Source organism: Euprymna scolopes, chromosome 8 (assembly GCF_053919585.1).
Source record: "Euprymna scolopes isolate OS-2025 chromosome 8, ASM5391958v1, whole genome shotgun sequence".
Classification (NCBI taxonomy): Eukaryota; Metazoa; Mollusca; class Cephalopoda; order Sepiida; family Sepiolidae; genus Euprymna; species Euprymna scolopes.
The window spans coordinates 141,056,389-141,073,367 of NC_136489.1; the positions used below are offsets into that span (position 1 = coordinate 141,056,389).

The 16,979-nt window shown below is 31.4% G+C and overlaps 1 protein-coding gene across 7 annotated transcripts in view; it reads right to left on the reverse strand.

Moving 5' to 3' along the window:
- The window catches only part of LOC145283792 (clathrin interactor 1-like), a 546,043-nt gene that overhangs the window by 156,909 nt on the left and 372,155 nt on the right, over positions 1-16,979 (reverse strand). For all 7 annotated transcript variants that reach the window (XM_080132873.1, XM_080132871.1, XM_080132868.1 and 4 more), the window contains 2 exons: positions 15,125-15,359; positions 6,594-6,656 (listed from right to left, as the gene is read on the reverse strand). In XM_080132873.1, coding sequence (XP_079988999.1) covers positions 6,594-6,656; positions 15,125-15,359 — 298 coding nt within the window. The remainder of the gene's footprint in view (positions 1-6,593; positions 6,657-15,124; positions 15,360-16,979) is intronic.

A 16,979-nucleotide genomic window follows, 5' to 3' on the forward strand; every position in this document is an offset into this window, starting at 1 on the left:
GTTTTAGACTGGAGTAATATCACATATTTTTCCTGATGGAAAAGCAAAAAAGCCATTGCACACGCATCAAAGTCATTGACACCTACTGAACAAAAGTATAGCAAAATTGAGATTATCTAAGAAATTTCACAAAATGCTATATGGCCATCATTTTACTCTGACCACATACCATAAGCCCTTAAGTATTTTTGGTTCGAGGAAAGGAATTCCAGGTTATACAGCAAACCATTTACAAAGACGGGCAACTATGCTTTCAGATTACGACTTTTCTATAAAGTACCAACCAGGCAGTAAAATTGGTCAGGCAGATGTGTAATCCAAACTCATATCCTCTCATCAAAAACTAGTGGAAGGCGGTCATCGCCGCTATATCTGTGGAACCTGAAGTTGTCTTTGCGCTTGTTTCCACAGTGAGATCACTACCTGTCACTTCAGAGATGATCCAAGAGGCTACAGCCGTAGATCCATTATTACAGAAAGATTGAAATTTCCATCTCACAAGCTGGCCAAAAACATGCACTGACCAACAACTTCAATCATTTTTTCAAAGAAGATATTTATTCAAGATCAATGGAACACTTCCCTTTTGAGAACGTGTTGTCTGATTCAAACTCCAGAACAGAGTTCTCAAGCAATTCCACTATGGACATCAACGAAATAATCAGATGAAAACCTTGGCATGTGGCTATGTGTATTGGCCAAACATGGACAGGCAATTAGAGGAACTTGTAAAAAGTTGTGCCAAATGTCAACTGATTGCGAAGTTTCCCTGGAAAACAACATTGCATGCATTGTGATAGATGTTTTAGACTGGAGTAATATCACATATTTTTCCTGATGGAAAAGCAAAAAAGCCATTGCACACGCATCAAAGTCGTTGACATCAGAAATGCCTTGGGCACCACTACACATGGACTTTGCAGGACCAATTAATGGACAACATTACTTAATATTGTTTGATGCTTACAGTAAATGACCACAAGTTTTCCAGATGAACCATACTACATCAAATGAAACTAAAGAAACCACAAAAACTGTTTAGCAGATTGGGCATTCCTGAAATATTAGTTTCTGATAATGGTACTGCATTTACCTCAGCAGAATTTTCTGATTTCTGTAAACAAAACAGTATTCAGCATATTAGGTCTCCACTTTTCTATCCACAATCAAATAGCCAAGCTGAACCCTTTCTCGACACATTTAAGAGAACACTCTTAAAGTTAATTTATTTATTGTGGATTATTATCCTCATCTTTCTTAAACGTCGTGAAACAACTAAGAAAGATGAGGATAATAGTCCGCAATAAATAAATTGATAAATAATACTCATCTCAATAATGAATTCCAATAAAATAATATATACGCTCAAAGTTAAAATGGGAAGGAACTACTTGTGAGATCATAGAAATACTTCTAAGTAGCTACAGAGCTAATCGAAATTGCCCAAATAGAAAATCTCCTGCTGAAGCACTGATGAACAGAAAATATGTTTACCAATGAATGCTATTCATCCATCATCAAATAATCTTCCCAAGAAAAACAAGATGATAGAAAACCAATTTAATTGCCATCATGGAGCAAGGTCACATAAATTCCTACGAGGACAACCTGTATTGGCAAAACACGACCATAATGGTAAAGAAAAATGGACACAAGGTCACATAGTACATCGTTCTGGTAATGTAATCTATGATGTGGATGTACAATCATTTATTTGGGTCAGATCAGCTGCGTCACTCTTATTTTCTAAAGAGACAATCAAATAACACGCATTCCATTAAATATTTTACTGGACACATTTGAATTACCTCAAAACGTTCAAGCAACATGCAGTAAACAAAGCAAGTCTAAGAAGAAAAGTCCAACCCGAAGGACACAACGAAGGTACAAACCAACTTCAACTCTACAGATAGATCCACATCAAGCATCCTACAAGCACAATATTTCAAAGGATTGATTAAAGAAAGGGGAAATAACTCTAATAAAGAAAGTAAGAACTATTGCCCTTTATTCATCCTTAGAAAGACTAGAGAATTCTGAGAGGAATCGGGGACAATATGGCTGCTTTGCTTGATATGTGAATATCGTTTTTGTAATTTCATTTTTGCCACAAATAAATTGTAATTAACTTTAAATTAGCTTTTCTACTTGTTATTAAGTAATTCTGACATCCCCATTTCTGCGGACACAACACCGATATACTCAGATTTTATTCTAACTTGCACCACAAAAATTTGAGCAGTTTCTGTTTCATTTAAACTAGGTGAGATGCCACCCAGGTGACATTTTGATAACATTTTCTTGAATATTTTCATTCTTTTTGTATTAATTTTCTTATTTTGCTTTTTCTGGAGATGGACATTCTACTGAATGCCAACCATTCACCCATTATTTCAGTCACTTCAAAAAGATTCTCACAGTTCTTTTAAGTTTGTATTTCTCTTGCACTTGGTTCGCTGGGTATATTTGCAAGGTAATTTTTGAAATTATTTTTCATGGGTCAGGTTGTTCCTATAATTACTGGAATGATGGAGATCTTCCTAAGATTTCAGTTTCTTTTTATGTCGTACATAAGTCTTGATATTTACTGATCTTCTCTCTCTCAGTTCTGTTAAGGCCAGCATCATTAGAGACACTTACTTGCAACTTTCTCCCTCTTGTCCTATATTACTATAACAGCTCCATTTTCCAAATACATATCTGTAGGAATTTCATAGTCGTTATGATTATGAAATTCCAACTTTTCTTCATGTTCCCAAAACTTGCTGCTACATTGGATATTCAGCGTTTTACAGATTTCCCAGTGGAAATATTTACACATTTCATTGAGTTGTATTGTATTATGGTTGTCCCCTAACAGAACTTTACAACTAGATGTCAGGTGGCTCACAATACTTTCGTATGGCATAACCTGCACTTGTTACTGAGACCACTCATCTTTTTTAAAAACCTTGATCTTGGGCAGCCATTATTCTCTTTTGATCATAGTAAAGCAATTCTTTTTTCAGTCATTATATATATCTTATCTATATATTCTTATGATACTTAATCTAGGAAATACTTTGCACGCTGTTGATTGGACTATTCTTTCAGTTTTCTGCAATGGTAGGTTTTCATATATTTTTACAGAGTTGTCTGAGCTATTTCCATGGCAAACTTGTTTTGTTTCTGTGTCAGTTGTAAGACAGTCTTGTCCAAAATGTTTGGCCAGTTTTGTGGTTGTGGTTGTTCTAATGGCTCTTGTTTCTTGTTGTTCATATACCATCTTAAAGTTTGGATTCTGGGAGCTCATCAGATATTGTCCGGTGCTTACAATAGTGGTTCAGTGTTGGTGGTCAATAAAACCCATAGCACCTGCTTCTCTGAGCAGATACAGCCTTGGTAGACACTGGTTTCTGTACATTACTTTGTACAATGTCAGAAATTATCTAATTGTAGGGTATATAGTGCTAAATGTTAATTTCACTATTATTCCCAACGAATGGTTATTGCAAACAGATGACTGCTAAATACATTCCCATAAAGAGAATTAATTCATTAAAATTCACCTTTACATCTTATTTTCCACTGTATAATTTTATTTAGCATGGTTTATATATGATTTCTTAGTTTGATTCCTGGTGTGGTTTAGCCTTTTCATTGACATTCATCATCTCAAGTCATTTTAATCTATTTGCTAACTCCATCAAAGTAGAAGAGTTTGCATGTTTTTTTTTCTTAATCTCTTTAGTTTTTGTCTTTGTGGGGGTATTTCTGGTATTTTAATTTTAATGGAAGTCAGTTTTCAATAACATTTTTCTCTGGCTGTTTTTGTATGCCTGTAACCTCTTCCCCGTAATATATATCAAGGACATGAATTGTTTTTAAAGAAGAAAGCTTGAAATATTGAAATCGGTGAAATTGACCATTTTTTTTATCAAATTGATTGATTGCCTGCTCTAATTAGTTATAATCACATAAAATAAAGTTAAACTTACAAAAGTCAAGTATCATAGTTCAACTGTGCTCTAAAGAGCTACATTCATTTCGAATGTGTCCCTATCTTATAAAAGAATCTACAGTTGAATTTATAAGGTGGGCCTTTCTGCTTGTATGGGGATAAATCTTCAAATGTACTAGTGAGGTTAGGTTGTATAAAAGTGTTAACTTTGGTCAAAATCGAACTTTCTTCTTTAATTGGAATTTTTCAATTATCGATTTTCAGTACTTATCTGACACATTCCAAGACAAAACCTATGTAAGAACACTCAGACACATCAAGTACATTTGTGTGAAATTTTTAAAAAATCAGCCCAGTCATTTACGAGTCCATAGGGAACAAACTCACACAGACAAGGTTCTTTTTATATAATAGCATATATAATTATATATTTCTACATATATACAAAAAATTGCACTACTACTAAATCTAGGTCCGAGTGACAAGCCCACTTCTTAAAAGTCTTGAACCTGTCATATCATTAACCTTAAATCTGAGTGACAAGTCCCCCCTCCCAAAATCTTAAGTCTACCACTAACATTAAGTACGAATGGCACCCACTTTAATAAAAACCTTTTCAGAAATATCATCAACTTTAAGTCCCCACCTCATACAAACCGTCTTAAAATCATTCTAAAAATAAAAATAAAAAATAAACTGCTTTAATAGCTTAGAAATGATGAATTAGTTTACATCAAATTTATATGTAAAACTAATCCTCCTTTTTAAAAGTATTGTTTCTACTTTTTTCCTTTTTGACAAGTTTTCAGAGTGTTCACACATAATTGTCCCTTAAAACAATAACTTGAAGTCCAGGTGGTAAACCTCCTCCTCCTACCTTTGTAGACCTCTTAAAACCACACATAACCCCCCCCCCCCAAATTCAAAGGATTTCCTAAAATCTAGGATTATTTTACATTGAATTTTTATATTATATATATATATATATATATATAAATATATGACACTATTCAAGTCTCCATGAAGAAGTTTTTTCCATGTGAAGCCAAAATTATTTTCAGCCACCTTTCACAAGCACAAACTTAGGTATATGGTTAGATCTGTAGCCAATAAGTTTAGCTTTCAAAATCATATAGGGTTAACCTACTTCTAACTTACATTTTTCGAGCTAGAGCATCATTTGTGTGAAAATTAGCAAAAAATGGGTCTAAATTTGTGACAAAAATTTTTAACGCCGTCAGAAAAATAAAATCATATTTCAAATTTCACTTACCCAAGACTCAAAATAAGGCATTCAAGCAAGAAAGTACCATACGTAGATGGAATTGAACAACAAAAAAACTAGACCAAAATTGCTTATTGGGGATGTTCCATGCAAGAATACGCATTTTTGTCTGACAATTTAAAAAAATTTTTTTTCCAAATTTGACATTTCTTTAGCTTTAATGGCCCACAGAGTCTCTAATGCATCCATAAAGTGTGAAATATTAGTCATTCCAATACAACGTACCATCCACTGATCAGAAAACAGCAGTTTTATCAAAATCATGCAAACAGAAAAAGTTACAACTAATTCTGTAGAGAACGTTGGCTTTTGAAGCCTGAAAATAATTTTCTTTTGATAAATCAAATCACAGGCTCTAAATAAGTCTAAATAAAAAATCCATCTCATAGAAAAGTTTCTTACTGGTAATTATGACATGATCTCCCCACAATACGAAAGCCAGCCTGATTGCTGCCATCCACCAAGATCCCGATGTCACTTGTGGAAAAGGCATGTTTCCAGTCCCGGACCCGTATCGAGGTGGTGATTGAGGCAGCTACATTGAATAAATCTGATCTCTACTACATAATCAAGTTACCTGCATTGATTTTTTCAATAAAAGTTTTAAAATAAAGCTGTAGTGTTGTTTTCTGTAGGGTGACACATTTATTGTTCCACTCTGTAGAAAGAGTAATGCAATGAATGTAGTCGATGGAGACCAGATGGATGAAAATGGATTCAGCACGGAAAGTTTTGACAGTATGACAAAGGGAGGAAATCAAATAAGTTGAATTTCTACGAATACCAATCATAATAATAGAGTTATTGATAAACAAAGATTGTTATGGAGGTAGATACAATTGTATTATGTTTTGTCATCAGTCCAAAAAAATTTAAAAGAGCTGGGCCAGATCCAGGAATTAGAGGAACTGATAACCTATACTGGTAAGATAGTGAGGTCTCTAGAGACACCAGGTGTAAAGGTATCACATGAAGGCAAAGTGAACTGTCTTATAATTACTGATTATGAAGGCAGAAGGGGAAGAATTAGATGAAGCTAGATTAGGAATGGATCTTCTGTTTAACAAGTGAGAATAAAAATACTAACCGAATATGATATATTATACAATAGAGAAATAAGATGCTTGAGGGATTGGCAGATGAATATAACCATTGACGAGGAAATTAAGCCCAAATTTTATTGAGGCAATTGTAATAGTATCAGCTGCACTGAGGATTCAACCTTTAAACTCGAGAAGAATTGAATTTTACTCAGTACTTAACACAAGGATCCCAAAAAGATAAATTTAGAACAGAACCAAGTAGCTGCATAAAAATTATGAATTTCTCTTTAAGAATGATTAAAAAAAAACATCTTACAAAATTTACCTGTGGCATCAAACCAATTCCTTGTACTGGTACTGTAGTTGCACCAATGCTCATTCCACTCATCTAAAAAGAAATTGACATTTTTAGAAAACCAATATTAATAAATATATCATATATATTGTACCGTCTTGCTTACTAATTCCTTGATTTCAAGTAAAGAGTAGGCATCTATTAACTGAGAATAGTCGACTTTGTTAGAACGACCTTGCATTTGAAAAGTAGTCTTTCTCAAAAGCAATGAATTCTTCATCTTGTTGACTATATTTCATAGATTTAACAGTTATCAGTTTGCTATTCTCAGTAATATTAACAAAGAATTGGGGAGAAATAATAGCGATGGTAATCAATCCGTACACACCTAATGGGGGCCTCTTTCCACCAAATTTCACAGATACTTGTGACATGATCATGGCAAACATAACATCCATTAATTCATTGTCCTCTACAGTATCAGAACATCTTTTCTTGATTTAGTTTTAATCTCACATGAGTAAATTTTGATCCTTTCATCACAGAGCATATTCTCAATTTTTATATCTATAATCATGATTTCTCAAAATGTTATTCTTAAACATTCAGAAAACCTTTCCTCTGATTTGAAAATGTCCTTTCTTGACATTTTTGTTCTGCTTTCTCATGATTTAGTAACAGTTTGCCAAAACTTGTTCTGATATTTCTTGCAAATATAGCTTTTCTGGTGACATGCAAGATGGAGTGTTATCCTAAGGGTCATTATAGACAATCTTTTATAACTTTCTTTGTGGGCATATACCCCACTTTTTTTAATGCTCTTGTAAAAAGACGAACAAATCGTTCCTTTTTTTTTCTACATATGTCAATGAAGCCAATTCAATATATTCAGCTGGAGATAGCAGTCCCACTTTCTCATTTATCCAATTCTAAGTTTTATTTATTTATTTTTTGGGGGGATATGAACAGAAAATTTCTTTTTTAATTTTGACTGTATACTTAGTTTCAACTCAAATTTTACAATCACTTTATTGTGTTTACTAAGCCAATCAGAAAAATTGTATACAATTCTTTTTCAATTTAAAAAAAAAATTATCCACGGAATCCTTAGTTTTTTTTATACTTGGCAAAAAGAATTTATCAGTAAATTCCATAGATGAAACTTCTCCATCCCATCTGTGCCTATAAATTTCTTGAGTTATCAGAATTTGTTTTAATTTTCAAGTTTTTCTTTTGAAATGTGACTGTTGTTATCAGTTTGCCTTCAAATAAACTTTGCTCTCCAGTTATACTTTTTGCAATTTTATTAATTCCCAATTAACTTGACTTGCCAATTTTTCTCCATGTGTAAAGAGTGTTAAATCAAACTGATTGAAACTATATTTTAATTTAATAATATTTAGCAAACTTAACATTTTTATTTTCTTTTTATTTAGCTATTCTGATATAACTCTTTGTTTTATTTTTTATTCTGTAGTGCATATTTTTATACCGTACGTAATCCCATTTAAAGCATGTATTAGTTTAATATGGCAATCTTTATACCAAACTGAAGTGTGGTTTAGTAGGTAAACTAATTCTCTGAGTATCACATTTTTTTGGTAAAGTCATTTTGTTCTGGTTGCAGATTTTCCTTATGTGGAACATTCCAGACTATTGGATATCCTTTGAATCCTTAAATACGTTAATAAACAATTGGTAGTCATTGCTTATTTGCTGGAGTGTTAAATCATGCTCATTTTCCAGTTTGCTAAGGGCTCTCCATCTAATCTGCAAGTCTGTATTTGATGCAAAGGCTTGTGCAAATATTTGAAGTTATTAACACTTAATTCTCATAATCACAGTCAGCTCATTTACAATGCTTGTGAAAGTCATAGTCTTCATTATTCTTTCTTGTACTGTTAAAACAATTTTATGCAAGATATGTTTTTGAACTAAATAATTTTGTCAACAATTGTATCACTTCACTGGTTTTTTTAGGTAAAATTTAGTTTACAAATTTGTATATTCTACTGATCCAAATTTCCTTAACAGTAACCAAACCTTTTTTGAAATCAGCCCAGTTTTCAGAGTCTTGATAATGCCTGAAATATGAGACAAAAGTAACCTTATTTTTCGGATTGCAGTTGAAAGTTTTAATAGTGTTCCAAATTGTGTTTCAAGAGAATACACTTTCATCTGTACCATTTTGCCACTAATTTGAAAATTCAATTTATTTCTTATGTTGTTGCTGGGTCTGAATGACCATCTCAAATCTTATTTTGTGCAGGTTATTTCTTCTCTAACCCTAATCTTTCTGCTTCAACTTAATTTTGACAGAATGCTTGTTCTGCCTGCAAACGTTCATTTTTCTGATGCTGACAAAACTTTTTTTAGAATCTTCCATGTTTTATTCAGTCATTCAAAATACAGATTTTTGTATGTATATATATATATATATATATATATATATATATATATATATATATATATATATATAAATAAATAAATAAATAAAACACTGGACACATTATTTTTTTGAGATAAAGCAATCTCAAAGTGGAAAGAAATATAAGTTCACACAAAACTTTCTCGTTAACTAAAAAAAAAATTGACAGACTTTTCTCCTTCAAGATTGAATTGAAATTAATTGATTCTTAGAGAATACAGTAGTTTTCTTTAATTCTTTTCGTAATACAATTTTTTTTAATAATTAAAATTATGCCTTCAAGAGATTCAATTGATTTAAATTCAATATGCATTTAAGAGATAGAAGTTTATTCTATCTCTTGTTATACAAATAACTATACTACTAAATCTTCCTCCAATCCAACTTTAGACAAAAAAAAAGAACAGTGTTTTTCATTAGTTTATTTTGTTTTAAATCAATTCAGATTTACTGTCATCGAAATCATGTGACAAATGTTCAAAAGAAAAAAAATGTACCTTGTCTCCAGGGTTGTGGCAAGTAGATTTTGAATCCTTGCTTTCAGTTTTGAATAATGTTTGCATAATTCCTCAACATAAGTTTTATGAAGTGTATATCTCAAATCCTTTCTGCCAATGTTATGGCAATGTAAATCGCATATCTCTCATCAGTGTTATAGCCTTGTAGGTGAGTAATAAGCCAGACAAACACAGTGGTGTGTATTAAAAGTATACAAAACTATACATCATGATTTTGGAGCCATAACTTCCATGTTTAGATGTAACTATCACGGGATAAGTCCATTTATTCCTGAAATAGGTAGATCAGCTTACCCCATAACAGGATCCATATCACTAGCAATACACATGAAATAGCTTGAAATATTTTAATATTGGTATGCATAGAAAGAGCTTGATGAGCTAAGAAAGAATCTTTTTAAATTTTTAAAATCTGATTAAAATTAAGGAAGTTATGTCTATTTTTGTGCCTCACACGTTTGGATATTTTTCCCTCTTTAAGACCATATGCGTTTCGTCACATTTTTTACACTACTTTTTCAGTAAAAATGTCATATCTTTGTTAAAACATGACTAAAAAATGAAATTTACCATATAAGTGTATTTTTGTACAAGGAATCAGAATATGCAACTGAAAATCTCCCAAAGTTTATGGTTTCCAAATAATCTGCAGTAAATGTGCATAAATATGCAGCAATTCCTTAAAAATGCCATGTATCCATAAACAGAAAAGAAGTTGGAGAACTCAAAGTTGAATTGTAATGTGCTTTATGTACAAAAAACTTAAATCTAAACATAAGACCATTTAAAAATGAATATATTGCAATATTTCTTTGGTATTATTGTAGAATAACACCTTCTGTTTAACCCCCCTCAACTCCTTCTGACCACCCCTCCAAAATGTGATTCTACCTTTTTAGGAAATTATGTATAAAATGCCATGAAAAACTTTAATGAAAGATAAACAAATTATTTTAGAATTGAATGTAAAATAATTTCCTATTACAGGTCATTCTAGCATTTTAGGGCAGGTAATTGTTTTTTTTTTCTATGGGAAAATATGCATGCTTTTTTTTTTTTTTAAGATGATTATGTGTAGTTTTAAGAGGGTTTCTATGTAATGAGAATATGGGGAGGGTTGCCATTCGGACTTTGAATTAATTGTAGGGCTAAGGAAAATTATGTGTGAACATACTGAAAACTTGACAGAGACAAAGCTAACAAAAACAATATTAGAGGGGGGAGCGATTAGTTTCACAAAAATTTAATGTAAAATAATTCACCCTTTCCTGGCCATTCTAGCATTTTAGGACAGTTAACCAATTTATTTTTATGTGTATTTTTCTTTAAGGAAGGATCTATTTTTTTGTTTGTTTGTTTTAGATGCTTGTATGTGGCTTACAGAGGTATTTTGTTGGGGGGGGCTTGCCACTCGAACTTAGTGTTATTGTTAGCGTTAAAGAGTGTTTTAGGAGGAGACTTGCCACACATAATTTGGATTAGAGGTGAAGTTAAGAGAGCTTTTTTTCAAAGAGAGCGTTCATCACTCATATTTACTGTTAGCGGTTCATAATTATTGGCTTTTGAAAATGTTATGGATTAAATTTGGAATATCACATTACTATTAAATATGTAAACTTATGCAAATAAGGATGTGAAACTTTACAAGAATTAGGACAAACAGACAAAAATAAGTTTTATTTAAAACAAGTGACAGTACTCTATCAGAAAATGTGACTTTTGGTAATGTACCAAGTATTTTTTGCCCAGCTATTTAAATATCAAAACGGTAAGTTTGGGGAAAAGAGTTAAAAATAAAAAAAGTAGACAAAATACTCGCTCAATATATGTTACCGTTGTTACATGATAAGGGCTGTCCCCTTTTCATGTAAGTATAAAAATGGAGAATTTAGTTTAAAATGAAAATGAATAGCATAGGCGAAATTCGAACCTCGTAATCTAGTTTAGAAATAGATTACGTGTGAGAATTTAAAAATGTAAAACAAACATTTGTTTAGAAATAGATAAATATTTTAAGGAAAGAATGTTAACTATCAAGTTTGTTATGAAATTTTAAATTGAAAGAATGCAGCTTATAAGATAATGTTTTTAACATATTGAATATAGGTTAAAATTCCTTTTGTAGAAATAGGAAAAGTTTTGGACACGTATGTCCAGGACACGTGGAAGAATGCACATGTTTTAACATGTGTATGACGTCACGGAAAATAGAAAGTTCGAGGGATAGAGAAAAACTTGAGAGTTAGACAGTCAGTGAGAAAACTCAGGGGCAGTCAGATGTCTGGAAGCGAGACGTCACTTCAAGAAAAAATGTGAAACTTTGAATTCTTGATGATGGAATCACGGCCGTGTGAAGAATAAACCATCAAGTGTTTTTTGTAAAGCTCGTCTTGTGTTTATGATTCTTATACAAAGGTAAAGTCCAATTGTATTATATATTTGTGTTATATGTCTTTACATACATGTCTCAACATCATCATGTCCGAACTGTCTGAACACTATGTCATCACTCAAAGAGCTTTCTCCTTCTCTTCCATTCTACACAACAAAGAAGGAACATTTAAAATATAAGAATCTCTCCTAACAGGAACTATCTCTCTAAGTCTCTCGTACAACAACTTATACAACATCTCTCTTTCTCTCACTAAGATACAACATCATATGTAATAAGACAAGAACTCTCACTAAGACTCGTATCTTTACTAATAAGACTCTCTTCTAAGACTGCGCTAATAGTAAGACTCTCTCAATGAAACCCCTATATACCCCTATATGTAACACCGTGACATTGGCTGACATATATTCGGTGAGTTTTTAACAGTATTTTGTAGTTTTTTTTAATTTTTAACTCCTTTTCTCAAACTTACCATGTCAAAGAGAGTCGGGCCGGGCGCCATTTTTAATTTTTCAATACATCGGTAAACACTGTACATTTTTCGAGCTGAATAAACATGTTACATTAAATAAAAACACTAGAAAATTATCTAGTTACGTAGAAAAGTAACTTATCTTGCCTTTGATAACATTTATTTGTTATATATTTGTTTTTTGACAACTTTTTCGAATCTATGTATAAACGAGATTTTGATACTTATTTTGATTTTGAAAAAAAAAAAAAACATTTGTGGCTGTTCGCAGTAAAACATTGTTTTAATTCGCTGTTCAAAACTAATTTAAAGAATAAAAGTGCATGCAAGCTATATATCTACAAAAGTTTATTTTGTTTTTTTAACCATGTTTTTAAATTTGACGAGAAATGTGAGAAATTGCAACAGATTCATAATGCCGAATTGGTTGGGATTGTTGTTATTATACATTCTGAAAACCGAATAGTTCTAAACTAATGTTATTCTGATAACAAAATAGCTCTAATTAAACATAAGAACATTTATATTCATATTTTCATGTTTTTCTTAATTCGTTCTTGAATAAAAATTAAAGAACGCGTGTTGTTTACACTGTGCTATCGCTGATTCTACAGGCTGGAGCTGCTGCTGCTAGTAATACTAACTTCATTTGACCAAATTCGAGAAATAGAAACAATTTTTTTTTTCGGGTAGGTCCTTTTAAATTATCAATTACCGCGGTCCTACTCAACATAAAATAATACTTTTAATTGATAAAGATAGTAAAAAGATTGATTTACTTACTACTGGGTGTCCGAAGAATTTTTTTTTCAAAATGTTCGATACTCGTCATATTAAAGTCTTATTTTTAACATGACAAAAAAAGAAATAGTCAAAAATATTTCGGACACTTGACAGTATTAAGATTAACACCTCTTCTGATTGGTTCCCAAATTTCATGACGAAATTCTTCATACAATCACGGTATGGACCTTTAGAAAACAGGGGGGGGGGTCATTACAAAACCTTACCGAAAACGCCATTTTATAACGTTCACATTTTTATCACTTTATTTGCTTAAAACATATAATTTACATTCATATTTATTAATTCATTTGAAAGTATATTCATTTCCGAACAAAACAGTAGTAATTTGAAGACTTGAAGTGCTTTGGTTTAAAAAATATGGCTATTTTAGTAGAACTACCTTGAAATCTGTGATTATCCAAAGCGTTTTTTCGTCCGTGTGTATTACTAATATCACTAAAGTCATGTGGTTGCAATATGTAGATGATAAATTCATTGCTTGTGTGAACCCCATCCATCAATCTTTACAGTTTACCATGAAGTAGGAACAGAATAACAGATTTGTCCTTTAGATGTGCTGATAACTTGTACTGAGTAGGGTACAAATCATCTGCATATTAAAAGTCAACCTTCATTAGACAATACCTTAACTTCAACATCTACCATTTATAAATCGAAAGTTCATTGCCATTGTACATTGAACAAAGACAATATGTTGTAACACCAATACATATCAAGAGGAGATGCACAGCCAAAGTCAATCCAGAACATGACATCAGCTCTGAAAAATCAGGATCAAACATCCAAAAACTCACTATAGTTTGTCTATTATATATAAAGTGTGTTTGGAGGGGAAAAAAAAGAGTGAGAGAGAAAGAATATGTAATCCGTATGACATGACGCTAGTATTTAAGAAAATACAAAAACATTTTGCCAGAGTCAAGCATTCTATAAAAGGCATCATGATTAAGAACTGTGTATACACCATTCTATATAAGTGTGGAAAAATATTCAAAAGTGAGATATGGTTCCTATTAAAAGTAAGGCTAGGAGAACACTGGAAAGCTGTATTATCAAAATATTGAAAGAAAGAAAAGGAAACCTATTGAAATAAAATAAAAATTATACATAGACAAGAACTGTGGAGAGTAAGACATCTTAAAACACATGTTAAGCAACAATGGCTTCTAAATGGATCTAGTATAGAATAAAGTATAATCTGAGAACCAATATAAATAATGGATCAAACCTTCATTAAAAATAAAATAAATTTTATATCTAGATTATATTTGACATGATTTGTCTGTCTGTTCAACATGCAAAGTCAGGATTTAATAGGGATTAGTATTTAATACAAAAATTAGCACACATTTGTCTATGTTTAACTACCAATTTGAAACTTAGTTAAGTTAAAATTAGTAATAAGTAGTAATACTAAACAAGATTATGGTTAAGACAGAAAAAATTCACACTAAAATTGTTCACAATTATGTGGTGCAACAGTTTATCAGTGTTATTAACAGTTTATGTGACAGTTTTCTGGAGGTTAATGGTTTAACGCTTATGACAAGCAATGATAAATAAGAACATAACGTTTCTATCCAGTTATTGCTGATAGAACTTTTGTTCTACACCATGGATTAAATAAAAGATTCAGTTCAAAACACTGGATAGATTAGAAGTTAACAAAAATTCATGAGTTTGAATAGATGCATCTGAAGAAAGTCAGAGGTTACATCAGGCAAAATATGAAAATAACAACCAACATGAGAATAGTGGTCCAAAACAAAATCTAAATACAAACTTTGTTTAATCATTATTTCAAAACAATAAATAATGATAGCAAACACACAGACACAGTGGGAAAATTTCTAGACAAACCATTAATAAAGGGGGTTAGGATTAGTATGGTCATATTTGACCAGTTTAAAATGAAATTACTAAGAAAAATCATATACTCACAGCTTGCATGCTAATGGCTGATCCAGTCATTTGAGAAACCATAGGTCCAGCTGGGCTTAATGGAGTGGAAGTATTTGATGAAGGCTGGAGTGGTGGAATAGTTCCAACTGGAGTCGAACTAGCAGCAGAGAAAACATCCAATAAATCAGCAGGGGGTGTAGGTGCTGCAGAGATACTAGAATTAGTAGGAGTGGGCATACTCATTTTGGAGAAATCAGCAAAATTACCTTGTGATCTGAAAAAAGAAAAAAATCTTCCATCAATTTAATCCAGATATGGTGTTATTGAACTGGAATAATTTGCAGCACAAAAGGATTAAGTCTAGGATTTTTTTTTTTTGTTTAACGGCATGTCCACTCTTGTTGGGTTATTTTATGCCGAACCATGATTTAATGTTTAAATTTTATTTTTTTATGAATAAAATTATTTGAATAAATATATTTATAGTTGAAGTATAGTTTGCACTAAGATTTGATTAAATTCATAAACATTTTACTACAAAAATAAAAAAGTAAATGCATAAAATTTATTAAAATGTGAGTAAATTTGCAATAGATGAAAAAAATTAATATGAATTTGTGTTATGTGTGTAAATTTGTAATGATAAATATTTGCTACTTAGGTGCGTTTGTGTAAATTTGTATAAAAGTGTTATATTTGCGTAAAAATATTTAAAATAAATTTGCATTACATGTGTTAAATTTGTATTAGTAAATATTTATTACTAATGTGTAGTTACGTTTGTGTTAATTTGTATAAGAAAGTAAAATTTTATTTAATTATGCTTATGTATATTAAATGTGCAAAGGATTAGTTTAGAAATACTAATTCATATCGATTGCATTAATTGTCTTGCTTATTCACATGCATATGAAAATCTATATTTTTGTATATATACCAATTTCTTTAAGGTAATTAATGTGTTCGACATGTTTTCAACAAGTTCTTTTATATTGCTGTCTTTGTAATATTTTCGTCTTATAGGCAGAAAATCAATGTATTCAGTAAGAAAATGTTTTGTTGTTAGTGAAACCTGACATGCAATACACATTGGCTGGTCTTCTCCTTTAAGTAAATATGATTGGGTTAGGTATGTGTATATACGCAATCTCATCAATACAACCTCTTCCTTTCTATTTTTCCTGGAATATTATTCCCAATTACCAATTGTTGGTTTAATGCCATATAGTTTATTGTTAGTGTAATCATTCCAATAAATTTGCCATTGTTTTTTAATGCATTCATTTATATTTATTTTTAAATCCGTATATGAAACTATAAAGTTTTCATCTGGATTATCTTTCAGAGAAGCCTTTACTGTTGTATCTACCAATTCATTTTCTTGGCTAGGTATCCAGCAGAGCACAATTTCTTTTGTTTTTAAAAATTCGCTTATTCTAGCCTGTAGTTTTACTAACAACGGGTTGTTAGACTTTTGTGTTTTTATTGTTGTCATTGCTGATAGCGAGTCAGAGAAAATGACATATTTTGTGTTATCCCCTGGAGATGAGAAAGTGCTAAACAAACCTCTGCATTACTTGATTGAGGTTTCTTTCAAGAGATGCTTCTTTTTAATCTTTTTATTATATACAGCTGCGCTGCCTGTTGCATCTGTTTTGAGCCATCTATAAAGATGTATGCATGTTTAAGATAATTGTATTTGATTTGTTCAAATTCTTCTTGATAAACAAGAGGGTGAGTTTTTCTCTTACAGTGTTTGCTAAGACTTAAGTCAACTTTTGGTACTATAATGTTCCAAGAAGGTATTTTTGGAGTAAATGTTTTGTGAATTTTTGTTATCGGGATCTCTGCTTCTTCAATAATGGGTTCCATTCGTAGGCTAAATTTTTTAATG